The sequence below is a fragment of the Aquila chrysaetos genome, chromosome 11 (assembly GCF_900496995.4).
Source record: "Aquila chrysaetos chrysaetos chromosome 11, bAquChr1.4, whole genome shotgun sequence".
Taxonomy (NCBI): domain Eukaryota; kingdom Metazoa; phylum Chordata; class Aves; order Accipitriformes; family Accipitridae; genus Aquila; species Aquila chrysaetos.
In genome coordinates this window covers 18,241,984-18,261,588 of record NC_044014.1, presented here as the reverse complement: position 1 = coordinate 18,261,588, position 19,605 = coordinate 18,241,984, and the positions used below count along the sequence as shown (strand labels likewise).

At 35.5% G+C, this 19,605-nt stretch overlaps 1 protein-coding gene across 6 annotated transcripts in view; it reads left to right on the top strand.

The window, feature by feature from the left end:
- Positions 1 to 19,605, top strand: part of CPEB3 (cytoplasmic polyadenylation element binding protein 3) — a 99,889-nt gene that overhangs the window by 70,314 nt on the left and 9,970 nt on the right. For all 6 annotated transcript variants that reach the window (XM_030031538.1, XM_030031535.2, XM_041127487.1 and 3 more), the window contains 2 exons: positions 16,369 to 16,487; positions 17,800 to 17,914. In XM_030031538.1, coding sequence (XP_029887398.1) covers positions 16,369 to 16,487; positions 17,800 to 17,914 — 234 coding nt within the window. The remainder of the gene's footprint in view (positions 1 to 16,368; positions 16,488 to 17,799; positions 17,915 to 19,605) is intronic.

Below are 19,605 nucleotides of genomic sequence, written 5' to 3'. Positions count from 1 at the left end.
AGGTTTGTATTTCTAGTTCTGAGCATCTGTATTACTGCCTTAACATTTCTTTTTATCCCTCCAATGCATTGTAATGCTTAGCACCATGTTCTTATTCTGGTGTCATCCATGAGGTGATTTTAATGCTTTGCCTCTGAATAAGGCCAATTCATTCCCATTGCCTGAAAAGTCTTTGGATTACTTCCTTTGGTATCTGTTTGGATATGTTAGTAATGGAACTGGCAAAATTATAAATGCCATGTGTTGGTCTTGGGTAAGCAGATGCCCAGTTCGTAATGTGTTTACTTGGCTTTCACCACAGAGTTTTGGGAATTAAATGTGGTTTGTGGCTAAGTATTTTTTGAGTACCTATGAGATGTTGAGAAATAATGAAATTTGCGCTGAAGAATGTTATCAAATGTAGTTACACATTACCATGACACAGTCTATTTCTCTCTGGCAAAATCCAGATAATTAATATTTTATTGAAATAGAAATTGATGGGTTTTTACTTATTTGCTGGTCTGCTGAGTTAAGCAATGCTTCAGTCTTTTTTTTTTTCTTTTTTTTATTAAACAGATGGTGCCAACTGTTTCAAAAACATTCTTTTATTTTTTTTAACAGATTGCTAGCTTTCAAACAACTTTTTAAAAAGCCTTTACTGATTTTTCTTTATGTTAACTTTGTGAACTATGATTTTTCTAGCAACCACTAAAAACTGCACAACATATTTCAAAATGACAAAAATTATGCAAAATTCTTCCTCTGTCCCTTTCCATTTAGGAGGACTGATGTTTGGACAAAGATGAGATTTAGAGTGAGAAAATGAAGCATGGCAGAGCTTGGAGATAGGATGGGTTTGGAACAGAAGAAATGCTTTGGCTTTACAGTTGATTCAGATGTGTGGTGCAGCAGTCTGATCCTCTTGTGTTTTCCCTGTTCTTCAGTTAGTTATTCTGTTATTTGATAAAAATAAGCACACTTGTCCCTACTGCTCCACAGGGGACACTAAGGGTGAACAACATCTCATGAAGAAAATAGTGTATGCAAAGTTGCACAAAGTAACATTATGAAGTGATTCTCATGCTCTAATTTAAAACAACTGGTGGGACAGACTGTATGAGCCTTCCTGATGATCTCTAAAGTAATGTTAGAGGGCAACACTATTGTTAGTAGTCTTCTAACTGATCTTGATTTCATGGATGAGGACCATTTGCATGGTTAATTCCATTGCCACTGCAGTGGCAACAGTAGCTTCTGCCACAGGAGCAAGAATGAACGGGTGCAAGGAGAAAGTATGGAGTCATAATTCTAATTTCATCAGCCATATTCCAAGAAGTATCTGGTTTGTCCGAATACAGCAATCTATTGTACTGAAACTAATTGCTTTGGTTTAACTGATCTAATGCCATACTACCAAAGTCAGCATAAAATGCCTAGCCAATTTCTGTATTCTAAAAACTGAAGTCAGAGATCGTAATATTTGCTAGAACAGAAACTGACATTCCTTACCCAGAAATATACTGTATGGCAAATAGTGATGCAAGATCTTTTTTAAACTTTGTTTACATATGTTCCAACACGTGCGCAGTATCAGTCTTTTACCCATTGACATCTGAGGTCATGTATATCATTTGTAGTCTCTGTGTCTTCCCACAGCAGGGCAGCATAATTCCAAATCAACGCAATTCACAAAATGTGTGGTAGCAAAATGCAGTACATACTAATCTGCTCTTCTGTAGCTGTGTAACTTAAGGTTGTTTTTGTACAGAATTTTCTTTTAGGTTTTCGATGACTTTTGTTTAAGCCTCCCTTTTTAAAGATCTTCACACGATTTCCTGCCTTGTCCTAAATGTTTGAGGATTCTTGGTGGTATACTGATAATGGTGATTTTAGAATGTCTGTCTTGGAGACTGCTGTGCCAGTTATCAAAGAGCATTCAAGGAGCTTGCTTCATGTAAGAACCTCTGTCCCTAAAACTATGCCATTTCTAATTTCTTTTTCTAGGGGTAAACAAGAAGCTGATGAAGCAAAATATAAAAATATTTTTGAGCAATCAAGCCTAAGCAGAACAAATCTGATTCTGAAGTAGCGTTGCAGGATTATTCTCTCCCACCTTTCATGTTGCTTCCAACAAATGCTGTTTTCTTTCAGAATTGCTAGGTTGCTATAGAATTTTTTTTTATCCCTGAAGAAACCACAATTTTCTAGCATTTGTTGACTCTTCTTCAATCAGCAACTAAGGAATGACCAGGTCTTTTCAGAAGGGTATCAGCATCCATAGTCTTCACAGGATTTGGTAGTAAATGTGTTTCTATCAGTCTTACTAGTTGCTTACGACTACAGTAACCAAATAAGTAAATAAAGGCTATTTATTATGAGAAGAATATAATGATTGTAGCCAAGTATTCCTAATGTAATTTAGGTTACTACTGAAAACTTTATTTTGAGAGCCAAGGCTGTGCAAGTTTAGAAAGAATGGGTGGCATAGAATTCAATAATGAAATTTGGGGTTCTGGGTTCTAGTACAAAGTCATAAAGCAGAGTAAATCCAACCGCAGCAGCTTCTGTCTTCCTTATATATATAGCTATATAAACCAAATGTTCCTATGAGAGAAAAACCTTGTTTTTCAAAAACCAATTTCAACCTTTCTGCCTACTTCCCTCTCTTCTTTATTTTCCTTATGTGGTGTCAGAAAGCTTTTTCCAATCAAGACATGACAAATTTGATGTAATGCCCATAATTACCGGATCGGCTCCTTTTCAGGACTGTTTTTGAGGTGTGGTGGTGGGGTTGGGAGGAGCAGATGTTGGGCTGCAATTACTGACAGTGGCTCTGGCTCTCAATTATTATTCTGTAAGAACTGATCTTGCCACACCACATGCTTGGTAATACTCTGTAAGACATTCTTCAAAGTATAGTTGTCTCTTGTAAGATTTTATGTAATGGGACCAAATCAGATTATTTTCTGCCTATAACACAAAAGAAGGCTGTTGTCCAAATTTAGACCTCTGTCCTATCAATAAATTTATCCCTCTTTTTTTTTTTTTTTTTTTTTGGGGGGGGGGGTCTGTCCTCAAGAAATTGTGGTTGACTTTTAGTCTACAGGACACTTGTCTATGTGTAGACTTTTTTTTTGCCTTGTTTTTTTGTTCCTCCCCTGCCCCCCCCTCAAAGACTTAAAAGTTCTTAAGATATATCTCTGATAGGCTGGAGTACATCCTCAACAGATTCTTGGTTACTCACCAGCGTCCTGGTATTTTTGGTAGTTCTTCTGTTCAGATGAATGTATTTTTAGGATCAACAGTCAAATCACATTGGATAATACGATGTCTGTGTACTGTAATAAGTTGTATGTGTACAACAGACAAATAAAGGACTAACTTTTCTGGTTTTTGAAGAAGTAATATGCATTTGGGGCTAATGTGTTATACAGGAAATAAATTCAGTAGCTCTCCATCACCTAGGTTCCTCTTTATTGCTCAAGCAGATTATTTAAGCAGGAAAAGTTCTGTTGGCTCAAAAGTGAGAGTTCAAGCACTGTGATAGTCCTAGAGTAGCTTTTCCAGTGCATGTTGCTAATATGATAAATTGTACTGTCAGACTTGCTTGTTATCCACATGAAAATAAAGACTTTAGTATTTGGTTTCTGAAGATGAATACAAGTCTACAGTTTCTCATGGCTGCACTTCTAATTTGCTAGAAAAACAACTTGGTTTTATGTTCTTCCTCATTAATGTGCTAGTCCCCAGAGTTTCCAGAAAAAAATTGTAAAGACAATCCTGTGTCATGTTTTCAATTTCAGCCTGGATATGCATCTGTCAACCAGCCTCTTTCATATCTGAATCTATTGGAAAGTGGTTTATATAATTAGGGGGTTGACAGCAATTAACCATGTAATTTCATTTTATAGCATTAGTAATAAATTGCTAGAAGTGTTTTGTAGTCGTAACTGTTCAGAGGCTGTTCGGAAGTTTTTGGTAGAAGCAAAATACCTTTTTTACAAGAAAAGTCAACATGGAAGGTATGTTGCTGTATTCAAAACTGCCTTAATTCTAGACTTCTTCTGTTGGACTATGTGATTATTGGAAGAAGAAGGGATGTCTCATAACTTGGTTAGTAGTCTCATCAAAAGGCCTTGAATTTCCCACAGAAAAAAATTCAGGTTTCTAAAAGATCCAATTGATTTGTTGGTAGCAATTAAAGGAGGCTACTTTGAAAGCCTGTATCATGGTCTGCAGTCTATGTATCACTTTTCTATTAAATTGTATCTAATACCACTCACTTTTGCTTTGACTGATGGGCTAGGTTACACTAGGAGAGATACTTAGACCACATCCATTGCTTCCAGCAAAGCCAGTTTTGAAGTTCATATCCATTGCATCTGCACCTACTGATAGGTTTTTTTCATAAGCCTCCTGACTCTTTAGGAAAAACTAAAGGTCACATGTTGGAGTTGCATAATATTCTCTTCCCAGAACAGTCTTTCCATAAATCATCTATATGCTTCTCTGTTGGTCATATGCCTGGAAGGGTTAAGATGGCAATGGGATTTCTTACACTTTACATGAACGATCTATTTTATTAGAGTACATTGAGTTAAGTCACAGTTGATATTTGAGGCTTGTCTCAAGGGGATTGCTGCTTCCAAAATCTGAAGAGCAGCTGATTGGAGTCTGGTTCATGCATCTGCTAATCACTACTCATCATCACAAGCTTTCAATCAAATGCCTAATTCAGTAGGTTCTCTTTAAATAGCAATTCCAAGCATTCACTTTCTTGACTAACTTGCAGTAAATTTGTTTGGGCAGATGCTGAAATAATTGACTAGGATTTTTCAATAAGATTTACCTGTGTATAGTGCCCATATTTTTTTCTTCATTGTTGTGCAGGTGTTACCTGCAGTAAAACTTCTTGAAATTCTGACTTATTTAGACTAAAAATATACCTCTGACTTAAATGGAAAATAGACAAGTGTTTGGTTAAATGATGCAGTAATCTGAAGAATTGACGGTGGCCAGAAAAAAAAAAAAAATATCAAATTTCAGACAAGTTTACTGATGTGACTTTTGGACAGAAACAGGAAATGTTACAGATAGGCCTTATTAAAGAATGCATTCTTTTATGAGTTTTATGAATATTGTATATACTCTTAGATTTTTCAGGAGTATGTCTTGTGTATTCCCTAATGTATAGGTAACTGACACCAACTTACATGCAAATTGAATTTTTTTCAATTTATTGAGCAATTAATTTTAATAACGCTAGACTTGGTTGTTATCACAGGTTTTAAATCTTAATGTTCTTAAAGATGATCTCAAAGAGAAAGGAGGAGCCCTATGAATTTATCTTCTAATAATCAAAGATGAATCTTACATATCATCAGCTATCCAAATCAGGGACAGGGTTAAATTCAGAATTTTAACTGTTTTAGCTCTTACTTTGGGTGATGCAGATCCTTTCTTAAAGAAAGCTTTGTATTTAGTGAAATGGAAGCACATAGAGCTTGATGACTTGATTTCGTGACACTTCCTAAATAAGAGCACTGAGTCATGCATTTTCAGGGGCGTGCATCTCTGTCATTTTTGTGGATGAGAAATAAATATATTAGACTGTGATATATGGTATACTAATTGAGTGTACATGTATATTATACTGCTTAGATCAAGCTGAGTCACTAAGTAGCTTACACATCACACATGGCCTACTCAGGAGGTAAAAATACAGTCTGGCATAGAGTCCCACTGGATTTGTACCTACTATGAAAGGTCTGTATGGGGAAGAAAATATGAATTCTGATTGACAAGTCTCTTATTGATGATACATTTAAATAGTGAATGGATATTTAAGCTAAAGTGAATGACATTAAATAATTCTATGTAGCTAGTATTTATACTGAAATTTTGCATAGGATAATGGCTAGAAGACTCCTAAGCAGACTGAAAATATGTTCCTTCTTCACTATTGTCACTTCTTAGTATACATATGAAAGAAAATGCTGCTAATTGATTTGAATGACTGTCAGTTCACAGTATCTAGCTAAATTTTCTTTCAAAACCCACTAATGCCTAAGACACTAAAACAAGATTTAAGGCAGCAAAACCAGAGTGGAGAAGTGAAAGCATTACCTGGAATTTGAACACATCCAAGTACAGAAAAAGCTTTCCATCACTTATCTATAGGAAGTAACCAGACTGCTTTTGTCAGGTGGAAGCAGTTAAATGTTTGTCTGATTCTCATTAACCACTTCTAAAGCCAAGTAGATTTTACTGTGGTTTGTGCCCCTGCCACTCCCCATCTAAATACTATTTTCATTAAATGTTGCCTTTTCTTTTGTTTTGTAAATGGAAATATATGAATTGATCTGTGAGTATTATGGACTCCAGGATAAAAGCAGTCCTTTGAATAGTGATATTGAGGACTTGATAATATTTTGTGCTTTGCTAATAGCTTGTGCTATGTCTTGTTTTACTAATAATTTATGAAGCACCAATTTCTTCTTGCAAATCATTGAAATAAGTTCAAGGTGATGATTGGGGGTGGTGGTGAAGAGAGATTTTCTGTACTAGCACTGCAGTGTATTCACTGTTTCTGAGGGTCATCTAAAAAATAAGTCGTTCTCTACTCCCACCCCCCCCCAATCAGTTGTAATCATTTCATGCATTAGAAGCTTGTGCTCTCTTTATAAATTTCTATAAGCATTATATTTATAATATTCTGTATTCTGTTCCTATAATCACTGCAGTGATGTGCACAATTCTACCCCTAAGATAATGATACAGTAATATAAAACTAGTGCAATATCATCCAAATATATAAATCAGCCATTTATCAAAGGTAATATCCCAAATTATACTTCTGTTGTCTCAAATTGGAGGTTAGGACTGGCAATGGGAATGCATCAGGTGCTGGAATGGAAGATGCTGTGGATGCCTCTGCCCAAGGCAGTGTATGTGCCTCTCGCTGATTTCAAAAGCTGGGAGCAGCTGAGAACTGGTGTCTATCGGATGTCTCAGTGCTGTGGCTGGCAGTTTTTATCTACTTTATACCATACAAATTCTGTCTAGTTTGGGGGCCTATGACGTATGTGACTACTGATTATACTGAGATAGTATAATCAGTAGTCTGTTGTATACCAATGGAAGCTGTGCAGTTTTCATTTAATAAAGTGAAAAACATAATGTTTTAGAGGATTTGATAAGTCCAGTAGTTTTTTTTGGTAAAATGAACCATTCTGATCTCCCAGGAAAATGCATACTCTCACTAAGCAGAAACTTTTTTTTTTTGAGAGAGAAAAATTTGTTCTGCCACTATGAGTAATCAAGTTTTGGAAAAACCTTCTGTTATTAAGGAAGGTTTTTCAAGCTGTATCTTTTCTATATAGTCAACAAAGACAAGAAACTTGAGCAACTAGAACCTCAAAACAATCCACATGTGAGTGAACATTCAAACCAGTTATTAAGCAGCAACGCACCACAGTAGCAATTGACAAATTGACTACTTGACTAAAAGAAGAAAAGTCAAAGCCTGGTACTGAAGCTCTGCATTCTGTCTCAAAAAATGTCTTACAACTTCAGTTCCTCTCTAGGCACAGTTCACTCATTGTGAAGCGCAGATTACCTGTCTGCTCACAGGAGAGTTAGAATCATACAAAATCAGGAAATAAGTTGCTGGCTTGGTCTATGTAAATGACATTGGGTATCTTCTCTTTTTGATTGAAGTTCTTTACTCTGAATGAAGCTCTTGACAACCGTCCTGAGTGTTTTGTGTATCACAGCTCTAGTAAGTGCTGTTGCCTTTCTTCTTTAAAAATAAATTTTAAGAAAAACATAACATTTAAAATGAAAATAATTTATATTGTAAATCCCAATATCAAATTCTAATAATTAAAAATAACTGATTTCAGTTAAAAGTAGCCTGGATTTTTTGACTTTTGCTTTCTTCCCCTGAAAATCTTTGTTTCATTTATTTTACCTCATACTGACACTATGTATGAAATAGAAGCTGAAATCAAGCAGACAATTTATATTTATCTAGAATTTTTCTATGTTAATGTTGCTTGGAGTAGAATTGGAAATTGGCTTATTTGCAAAGAAGAGTAACAGGTTTTGTTCAAACTTGGAAACTGATCTCTTTTCAGCCATCTGTCCAGAGTAAAAGCAGCAGAAGCAGACCTGACCCCCTCCAGATGATGACAATGAGCTGCTCTGCCCAGAGCAGTCACCATTTCATATTGCCCTTGGAAACCAAAATTGAAAAACTTAATTCTGAATTTAGTTGCTTTTTTGATATTCATGAATGTAAATGCATGTTTTTTTCATGCTGCTGACCCAGTAAACTTCACAAAGATAGCTCTTGCCTCATCAAAAATTTAGTCTTTTTATGTGATTAATTCATGTGACTACTCTTATAGCTACAATAAACCAAATTGTATCTTAAAGCCTTTCTTTTATGTTTTTATACCCTTTAATTCTGATTTATAGCTGCTATAGATCATGTTGCAGTCTGAAGTTTTAAAATGGCTGTGACCTTTGAAAGAGGAGACAACCCTATAAATTTGCTGTTGCAATGTTCTACTCTAGTGTAGAAGTAAAACGCCAGATAAAAAGAGAGGCTTTAGTATGCTTGTAGAATATTCTTTTGGCTTTAAAAAAAAAAAAAAAAGGCATTTCAGTGTTTTCTTTTTCAATACAGGTGGTAGTATTTTTCAATTTCAATACAGGTAGGAGTATTTTTACTACTGGACAAACTGAGATGGTATAGGTATACTGGGTTTTTTTTTTCCATAAGCAGTGAAAGTCTTGAAGTAGTGAGGACTAGCAAATCCCCTCTGCATCTTGACACGTTTTGGAATTGAAAGGACTCTGTAAATCTTTAGCTGTATATATTCACTACAGTACTATCGAAATGTTTTCCTTTCTGTTCAGCACTGAAGTGCAAGGGAAACATTGGGGTACCTCTCCCATGTCCCCAAAAGAATGCATGTCTTCATGGAGGAAGCACACATTCTGTGGGTGTTGGTTTGGGTTTTTTTCCATTTAAATTGAAGATGTGTGGAAAAACACTCCATAATATTTATGACAACTCTGTTATTTGTGCTATGGTAGGATCCTTAGTAGTAAGGGTTAAATGTTAGTTTCCATTCTTTTGGTAATCTCAGTGATGTGAACTATTTAATGGTAAAATTGGAATTATGAAGACATAAAATTTATTTTGCAGAAGCTACTGATAGAGAACCTCAGGTTTCATTCAACTCTTCCATGTGATCTGCTTGCTTGCTGACTTTTCTTATGTATCCTGTCTTCCATTTAACTATGTACACTTAATTTAATTGCTATTTAGATTAAGGATCCAATTATTTTTCAATGGAACTGAGGATATGGACTACATACCTTTAAGTAAAAGCAAACAAAACCTACCCCAAAACCTGTCTGTCTTTAATGTGACAAATGGGGAATTTCTTACATATCGGACTACTCAGACTTAGTCTGGTACTCATCAAAAACATGTAAAAATGAATAGGAGTCTCGCTGTAGGATGCTAAACTGTTCACATTTCTTATACACCTTTTGTTTTTTTAAGAAAGGAATCAGCTGACAGGGTCATACACTGCCATTTAAAATTAGACTGACTAAAAGAAATTCATCTTTGCAGCCCTGACTAATACATAATTTCACTCTTCTGCAGTAGCTAAGTGAGATTACAGCCCTTTCTATTTTGAGGTTTCTTAAGTATTTAAAGCCTTTGATGTTTTTTAAAAATCCAGGCATGTCACTGCAATGTTTAAAAGAAAGTCTGCTTTTTTTTAACACCTTGGATTTTTATTTTTCAAAAATGAGTTTAATTTTTAATAGTCATTTCATCTTTGAATTTAGAAATGTGTTTTATTCATGTTCAAAGCATCTTCTAATAAGATTACTAAGGGTGACTTTGAGCAATGACCCTTTGTCATCACATTAACTGATTTAGAAATTTGGTTCACACTGTTTCTAAATCTTCCTTTGCCGTGGCTTTTAAAACAAATTTATTCTAAAAGTCCAGTAAATACAACCATAATTCAATTCAAAACTATTTTTAAAAATAAAAAAAAAAAGTGCTATTTATATTTCATTTTAAAAAATTGTCTATTTAAATCTACTTCTTTGAGGTAGCCATCTGAACCATCTAGAACTAAAATAAAAGATGTGAGACCAGAACATTGATTTTCTTTGCCAGTTTAACTCAATCTTATTTTTTACATATTAATATGAGGTAGATATATATATATGTTTTGAAATACTTTTATAAGAGATCTTTGGTGGATGGTAGATTTTATTGTAATCTTGGAGCCTATAAAAACATCAGAAAAGATATTGTCTAAACTTTAAAAAGATAGAATGAAGGAAAATGTGCTTCAAAGGTAGTTTAACTTTTTTCAAGTGTAAGTAGTCCTTCCACTTTGCATATGAAATGAATAAATGTGACTACCCAAAGACTGTTCTGACTTGCTATGCATAAGTAAAGAGGAAGTCCTTCTCTTCATTGTTTTAGTTCTGCCACTTAACATCACTGTTATAAAACTGAGAACACATGACCCTTAGAATATGATTTCTATATCTGATTTTGTAAGTGGGCTGAATTTTGGGAGTTGTGGATTTGAGGTCAATTACATAGGAAATCAAAAGATGATATGCAGACTTCTGACGTGGATATTCAAATACTCTTTGACCTTATATATAATTTTTCATTACAGTTTTTTTCTTTATTTGAAAAGTAGCCCTGATTCTAAGAGCCAGAAATAGGTTAATCCTTCCCTATTGGCTATGTAACATTTGAATGCCAAAATGCTGGCTTTGTACCTGAAGACGAAGCTCATGATTGATGTATTTGAACTGCAATTTATATATTGCTGTTCTCAAATGCAAGAACTTAAAGAACTTATGAATTACTTTTAGTATGCACAAGTTGAGCACAAAATGGTAAACTTCAGTTAATGTAAAGAGATGGAACTAATTCACAATTAACTGAAATGTCTAAGAAAAACTTCTGATTGAATGCAGTCCACTCTGGACTTCATTAAGTGAGAGAGCTGCGCAGCTACTCCATTAGCACCTTTCTGAAATATTCCTGTATCACTAAGTAACTAGACACTGTTCAGATAACCTTAGCATTCATAACATTAGTAATTAATCACTTAAACTGAAAGGAGTGTAAAAATTCTAGTATACCAGACTTCTTTCCTACCTTCTCCCCCAAAGGCAACTTTGTGCCTAATGATGGAGCTGTACAAGGAAGGTGTTACCAGGTTTAGAAGAATAAAAGAAAGCCTTTTTTTTTTTCTTTTTTTTAAACATCTTTTATTCACGGATGCTCTGAAATGCAGTCTTTTCCTGGTGAGCCATGAAAGGCATGAAGTTGGAACATCTTTAACTCTGAGAAATATGTTGGTATAGACAAGAAGATAGTCTTCTCTGATAAACTCTACCAGCTATGGCTTGCTAAGTTGAATGGTGTCTACAAGGCCCAAAAGTTTTTCTCCCTTGCCTGATACACTTAATACATGTTCTGCTCTAATAAAGGTTCATGAGTAGTTCTCTTTAATTACATCGAGGAAGGATGGGCAGAACACATGCATGATGCGCTTCTAGCTAAAACTCCAATATGATTGCCTGTAATTTGTACCAACATGCCAGTTTTTAACACAGAAGTATGAATATCAAGATTCTGCTATTATAAGAAAGGCAGAATTAAGCACCTTAATAAGCTTTCCATCTAGCATGTTGTTTTGAAGAGATGACTGAAGCCTTATTGTAAAACATGCTTTCAGTAATACAGAAAGGTTCCTGTCATTAGAGAAGGTATGCCTATGTTGATACTAATTGAAATAGATATTTTCCACACTGTCTAGGCTGGCAAAAATGCATTTTCAAGACTATAGCAACATTCTATGGTAGTTCCAAGTGTATCTTGCATTTCAAGTGACAACCTTGTTTCAAGCTTGTGGGACACAGTGTATATGCCAGATTTTCGAGTTTGTTCTCGGCAAGGTTAAGTGAAATTAGACCAACTGGACTAAATTATCCTTTCATGTGGAAATTGTGTCACTGTTTAGATGTCAGAATGGGACATGTACAAAGGAGCTTAGTTCTTGTACTGCTTTCCATAAAATAATGAATCCTTGAGCTCAAGGTTGAGGAGCTCCTAGGCTGTGCTTCAGAATCCAGGGAAATTAATCTTCTCATCTTCCCTCTGCTGTACCCCTTAGAAGTTGTAGTGACTTTTCTTACAGGAAAGTATGTTGTTGCCTTTTTCTAGTGAATTGCAAAGTGCAATGTTTGTTGTCAGCACTACAGTGCTGTATTATACCAACAGCTGAGAAGGAGCTGGATTGTTTCTGCTCTGCCAAGAAGCCATATATCTGTGTGTATAGAATATTCAGCTGTTGTCAGGTACCTTGCTATTTTCTGGGGCTTCAAGTATCTCACCTGTTTTACTTTGTGGAATCTGAGTCAGGAGCACTCCCTTGAGCCTTCAAACCTTTAGAACATCTGGTCAGGTAATAAAGGATCACTGCTGAAGTTCGTCTGCAATGTACTACCACAGCATGCTACCAAGATTCTGCTGTAGAGGATTAAAATTTTGAAATTCATCAAATCTCTTACTTCTTGGAAAGAACCCATATGCTTTAGGTCATATGATACCCATAATACACAGAGAGGAGAACATGCTGAAGCACACGATGCTGAGGAATCTGAAGCAACTTTCAGCATCTGCTAAATAATTCAAGTTGTATGGATTAATACATTTTTGTTTTGGAAACTGACCATCTTATTAATGCTACCTCACCTACTGTCGTTAAACATGAATTAAGTTTCTTTTAAACCTAGATGCCCCTATAATTGACCATTCTGAATGTTAGCAGTCAACTGGCCATGCAGTAAATCTTTTTGGGGATTAGGCTCATCTCTCATTGTGTCTAGTAGAAATAGTAACAGAAATACACAGTAGAATAGGATATAATGCCTAGAGTAGATGTTTTTGAGGATCTTTTAGGGAAGGAATACTCTTAAGAGTTTTATAAAGGTATAGCCAAACTTAGCGTTTAAACACAGCTGACAGAAAATTATTTACTGTTAATTTACAGATTGGTGTGCTGTTTTTTTCTTTAAATTGTGGCTGAAGTTACTAAATATGGTGTTTTGTTCCTGTGCAAAAAAGTTATTTTATTATTAAATTGCATCTAGTGTGAGATAATTCTTTATGCAATGTCAATTTTGGCATGTGTAATTTCCAGTTTCATTTTTTATACTGGCATCTGAGTTCAGAGTGCATTTCCTGCTATAGTGTTCCAATCAAATGAAGTGCATCCATGGAAGCACATATTTGCTTGGATGAACAGGCAAATGCAGCTTTAAACAGTGTTACTGGGAGCAAGAGGGTAAGTCTTCAGTAATAGCAATGCCCAGCACTTCCCACGGCTCATGGGAAGGAGCTGCACCTTTCTGAATTTAGGGGTTTTGCATCCCTATGCGCTTCTAGAAAATGAGTAAAAATACCTTTAACTTTGGCAAGTATCTTTCTTGTCCATATCAGCTTCTACATGATCCTTATATTATCTGAACTTCCGTTATTTAGTTATTTTTCATTTCAATGTAACCTGTGTTAATCTTGAATATCAAAAGTTCCTGAATAATTGGAATAAATGTTCAGTCACCAGGTTTTGAAGTAATGCTGGACATTGTGTCATGCTAGTCCAGCCTGCTTACTTTTCTAGATTAACAGAAAACTGCTACTGTAAACTGCTTACCTGTCTTTCTTCAGAGGGCCAATACAGACTCTGTAGCAGGCAGGAGAATATGTTACAGTCACAGAAGTCTAGAGAAAGGAGGAGGTGTTAACTTACTAAATTTCATCGCAGGTGCTAGCCCCAGATTAGAAAACTGAATTCTTACTAACTTGGACTGCTCTGGTAATCTAGCAGCCAGAGAAAATTAACAAGTATCTGGTTAATTTTAACTGGTTTGGGAAATTATAATCATCCCATTTACTGTACCCAAAATGGCTGTCAACTACAACTACCACAGATGTAACCTCTTACTATGACCCAGAAAAACCTGAAAAAGCTTCACAGAAGAAGGAAGTATCCCAAGCTGTTGCCCAGATTTTTGCTAAGTAATTAAGCCACAATAAACATTTTCAAATTTTCATTTTGACTTTATGCTAAGGAAATTTCCAATATTTTACTGGTTTAAAATTATAAAAGTCTGACATAGACAATTTTTTAGAGTTGAGATCTTATGCTCTGGTCAGAAGATAAATCCTAAATGTTTAAGTCTATTTAAATACATTGTAAACCATTCTTTTAAAGTATGCATAAATATACATGTATTCTTATTTGGATTTCAGAGTACTGGAATGATCTGCACTGCATCTTCTGTGAATTTGCCTCACAAGGCATTTATACAAAATATAAGGCAAGGATTGGGCTGAACCATAAAGTGTGATCAGTTGGCTTCGGAGGTGTAGTTGCCATGGTATTCTTTTCCAAGTATCTAGTTCTCTGACTGGGGCTTTTTATAAGGCTGAGAGCACTGCTAAACTAAAAATACTTTAGTTTGTCTGAACTTTTTGCTCTGGTAATTGAATATAATCAGAAGGGACGGTATGGAGTAAGGAAGATAAAACAAGTGCATGGATGGAAAATTAAATGAAGCTAAAAGTGATAGTGATTGCAAGCTAATTACTTTTGTGCTCAGTTAATGTAATTAGTTTTGTAAAGTCTAAAATGAAAATGTTGAAGTTTAGGGGACTGTTTTAAGAGAATTATATCTGCTAGAGAGGAAACCAGTGGTTTTACTCAAGAAGTATTTTACTTTTTAGTGGAACTGGTATCTTTAATCTACTCCAACTCTAGGTATGCAAGTTCCTTGTTTGCTAGCAAGAGTGATGATCAAACTATTTTGTTTTCTTGAGCAAGTCAGTCTGTCTAGATGTGTTCTGGGCTGTAACTATGTTATTAATGCAAACTTTTTTTCACCTCTGAAAATAAACAGCTGCATAGAATTTAATATTCTTTGAGAAGTCACACAGGACTAGAGATAGCAGGGTAAGAGGTAATTTGGTACGTAATAACTCTACAGAGGAAAACACTTTTTCAGTGTCTTACATTTTTTTATAAATTGGAGTTATGTAGTATTTATCTTAAAAGGACATGCCAAATAATATTCACTCAATACTCAGTGCAAAATTAGGGTAAGTCACTACTATATTAATAGCAAATAGACTGTGTAAAGCTATGTCAAAGGTTGTCATAATTTAAATATGGTGTATCATCATGTAGATGCTTAGTTTGTGTCAATAGTCTTAGGCAGAGAAACTCTAGCAGTCCCTGCTTAAACTCCAGCTGCCTCTAATTGCTGCTGATTTTCTGAAAAGAGGTAGCCTGTAAGACACACAAGTGCGAAATTATAAAGGTCAAAGCCAACACGTCCACATTCAGTGAGAAAACGGAGTTGTACTGACGGAGCGAAAGAGCAATGCATGCTCGATAGAAAGTCCTCTTAACTGGGCAGCTGTATTCAAGTCTAGCAGCCAGTCTTTAGATGCCTTTGCTTGCTGTAGAGTGTGCTGTATTAGTTTCACTTCTGAGGTAGCAAAAGCATGGACTGCTTGGGTCAAATCTTCATTCAAATTTAACAACTTTAAGTAAAACTGAAGAAAGCTTTTTTGCTAGCTGCTTTCATAAGACCACTGAATGCCACACACACTTAGTTTTACTGGCTAATTTAAAGTCCTAAAATTCTGAATCACTTGGAGCAATTTTTATTGGACTTTCTTTCTTTTGAACTGCTTTATTTAAATATAAATAACAACAGTGGGTCTTTGACTCATAATAAAACACAACGCATGTTCTTTTTTGCTCGTGCTTATTGTTTTTATGTGAGCATTTTTTTCATAGTTAAGTATGTGAGCACAGAATTCTATTTATCTGTTTACCTATCCACTTTTTTGACCCTTTCTTCTAATATTTATTCATTGTATATAGTAACCAGAAACTCAGTGCCTCCATTGTAAGATGATAATCACTGATACCAACAGATACCACTGATAAATAGCTCAGATAGAGTTGTTGGATAATAACCCCTTATTCACCAGTCTATATTCTCACTGCTCAAAATCATTAATTAATCAAATAAACATACCCATATGCAGCACACACTCTCATCTCCATTCTGAAATCAATACTGTATGATCTATTCGGTGAATTTAATTTATGAAAACAAACTCACAGCCTTGACGGTTATTTGTGATTTGTATATCTCACTTCTTGGGTTTGTTTTCTTTATTTAAAAAAATGCTTTATAAATTAATCTGTTCTTTTTCTTTCTTATGCCTTTATTGTTTCCAAGGTTATGCCTTTCTGCTGTTCCAGGAAGAAAGCTCTGTACAAGCTCTGATAGATGCCTGTCTGGAAGAAGACGGGAAACTTTACCTGTGTGTGTCAAGTCCCACAATCAAGGATAAACCAGTAAGTAGCTTATGCCATGACACTTACGCTGGTTGCTAACCCATTTGCTGTTACTCTTTTCAGTTAATAAATAAATAAAGAAATACTTACAGTTAATTGACTTGTCCATTTCCTGTTGCTGTCCTTGCTGTTACATTGAATTGACTTCTGTATCAGCGTAACATGGTTTTAACATTTGCTTCTTTCAGATAAATGCCATGTTCAATTAACTTTTATATTTGGTACTTCTGGTATCTTGCAGGAGTATGCATCCTTTTACAATGTTAGCTGTAAAACAATCGGATTATAATTTTCCCCTCTATTATTTGAAAGAAAAGAAAGCCTTATGCAATGAAATGAAGAAACTTAACACCCAATTAAAATCCAGATAGCTTCAAATATCTCCTGTACTTCATTAGGTTTCTTAATCATTATTTTTTCTGCATGCAATAGCTAATCAATTTATAATTTAGGTCTCTTACCTTATATAAACTGCAGGGTAAAAACAAGTAATGCAGACAGCTATAGCAGAATAGAAGACATATGGTAACCTGTTTCTATTGTTCACATCTCTAGAATTCTTCAATGCTATTCTTTTTGTGGCTATGGATACATACAGATTGGATGAAAACTACAGATAAATATGATAGGATGAAAAACATGCTGCCTCTTAAAACCACTGTTAAAAAGCTTGCACAGATAAATGAACAACCCAATATTACAGCACAGTGAGTGTGCTTACGTGATTTCTAGGATCAAAAAAAAATGGATGGATGAACAGCTTTATCCAAATAACTTCTGAGCAGATTTTTTTCTGTGTAATCTAAAGATTTCTTATCAACTGTGTTGCTTGCTGCTTAACAGAAGTGAGCATTCACACATTATAAAAAAATCATTTTGTTATCCAAGCACAGAAATTCATTTTATGCCCACTCCTATCAATGCTTTAAAATTTTGGATCACTGTATGTGATTTCAGGAAAGCCAGAAGCCCAAACTGCAACTGTAATTGCACATACATGGTAAAATGTTCTGAAAGTCCTTTCACAGATTTCTTATTAAAATGGCCATTAGGGGCAGGTAATTAATGAGGTAAGAGTTTGCTATGGTGAAATTTAACTCAAGCCTGGCCTCTAGAGGTGATAAATGAATTGTCCACCTTCTTTGAAACACTTAGATAAGCTATGTTCTCAAATTGTTTTGGTGTTTATACTACTGATTTACTGCTTTTGCTAAGTTAAAATTATATTTTTAATTATATAAAGATTTGGCAGTTGTTTCTTAATTTTAATTGAGTTGTCAAGTTCCCCTACTAAAAACAATCCTTAATACAGGTGCAAATTCGACCTTGGAACCTAAGTGACAGTGACTTTGTGATGGATGGGTCTCAGCCTTTGGATCCAAGAAAAACTATCTTTGTTGGAGGAGTTCCACGGCCCCTCCGAGCTGGTGAGTAGAAGGAAAATGCAGGCCATGTAGCAGGGGGTTCCAGATTAAGCAGAAAAGATGAGAAAAGATATATAGTATATGTAAAAGAGCAGAAAATATACCCAGTCTTTTCCAAAGATCATAGCTCACTTTGTAAGTCACTGTCTTCCTGTCTACAAAATACAAACTGTGAACATTTTATATCTTTTTAAATAGGTTACTAATTAGGATTTTCAGTAGAAACAGTTTTCCCCAAGTTTGCATAATATCCTAGAACTTGGCTGATTTTTTGTAACGTATACCATCTTAATCCTAACCCTGATTTGCTTGCTGAGATGCAGACAAGTTCCCCTTTCCTTTGACTAGAAGACAAACTTTTCCCAGCCCCTTTCCAAACCAGTTCCAACTACACCTCTATGACTTCTCTTTCCCTTTTTCTCAATCCTAACCCTAATTTTTCCATGGAGCTGTAGACAAGGCCTCTCAGCCATTGTCCAGAAAAAAATTTTTCCCAGCCCAGGTCTCTTGATGGCCCCACTCTGTACTGAAGACCACTTTCCAGACCCACTCCTAATGTAGCTTCACCCTTCACTCTTTTTCTTCACTTTTATTTGCAGAGCCATAGACAAGACTCCTTAGCCTTTGGCCAGAGGAAAGATTTATCCCAGCCCACATCTCCTGGCAGCCCCCACTTTGTTTCAAAGGCCCCTTTTTAGCACAGCTCCCAACTGTAGCTCAACACTCTTTTCTTTCTTCCTAACCCTTATATTTTTGGTGAGCCAATGACAAGGTCACAAAGCAAATTGCAACATTTCTCCTAGCTAGGTCTTTTGGCAGCCCTTGCTTCTGTTTAGTAGTCCCTCTCCATCTTCACTCCAAGTCAGCTGCATGGTTTTTCTTTTTCATCCTCTCAACCCTAATCCTAATTTTCCAGGGCTGTAGTAGGCAAGGCCCCTCAGTCATTGTCTGGAAGAAAGACTTCTGGATCAGGTCTCCTGGTAGCCCTCACTTTCCTTTGGCAGCCACTTTCCAGCCCACTGCAACTTCAGCTCCTCGCTTTATCTCTCTCCTAATCCTAATTCTTTTGGGAAGCTGTACACAAGGTCCCCCGGCCATTGCTGACAGTAAGATTTCTCGCAGCCCAGGTTTCTTGGCAGCTTTCACTTTCCTCACCATCTTAAAATAAGGCATAATTGTAAGATGGTAATTATGTAAATAGCAACAATTAAACATTATCTGATTTCTAATTATAGCCTTTATAAAATTGTATGTCATTTGGCCTGTCATAGATTACATTTGAAATGCATTACATTTGAAAACTGATGCCTTTAAATAGTTAACTTCTCCAAAGCAGACAAATAGTTTCCAGTTTTTCTTGTTTGCAACTTTAAAAATCTGATACAGAAGTTTTTACTAAGATGTCTGAACACTGCATGGTTTCCTTGTCCTGGAATCCTGTATATTCTTTGTCTACTCTTTGGCAAGAGTAGCTTACTGGAACTACTATTGTAAAAGTTTTTAAGTGTTCCTGACGTTTGTTCTGTACTGTCACTTTCTGAGATCATTACCCAAATCATGATTCCAAATCATTAGGAAGAAGAAGAATCTACTAGTCACTACATTATGCTGATAGTTTCCCCTTACTGTTTGGAGCAAGAGTATTATCTGGTTTGGTAGAATAAATTTTGCTCATTGCAAATGGACAAATTAGC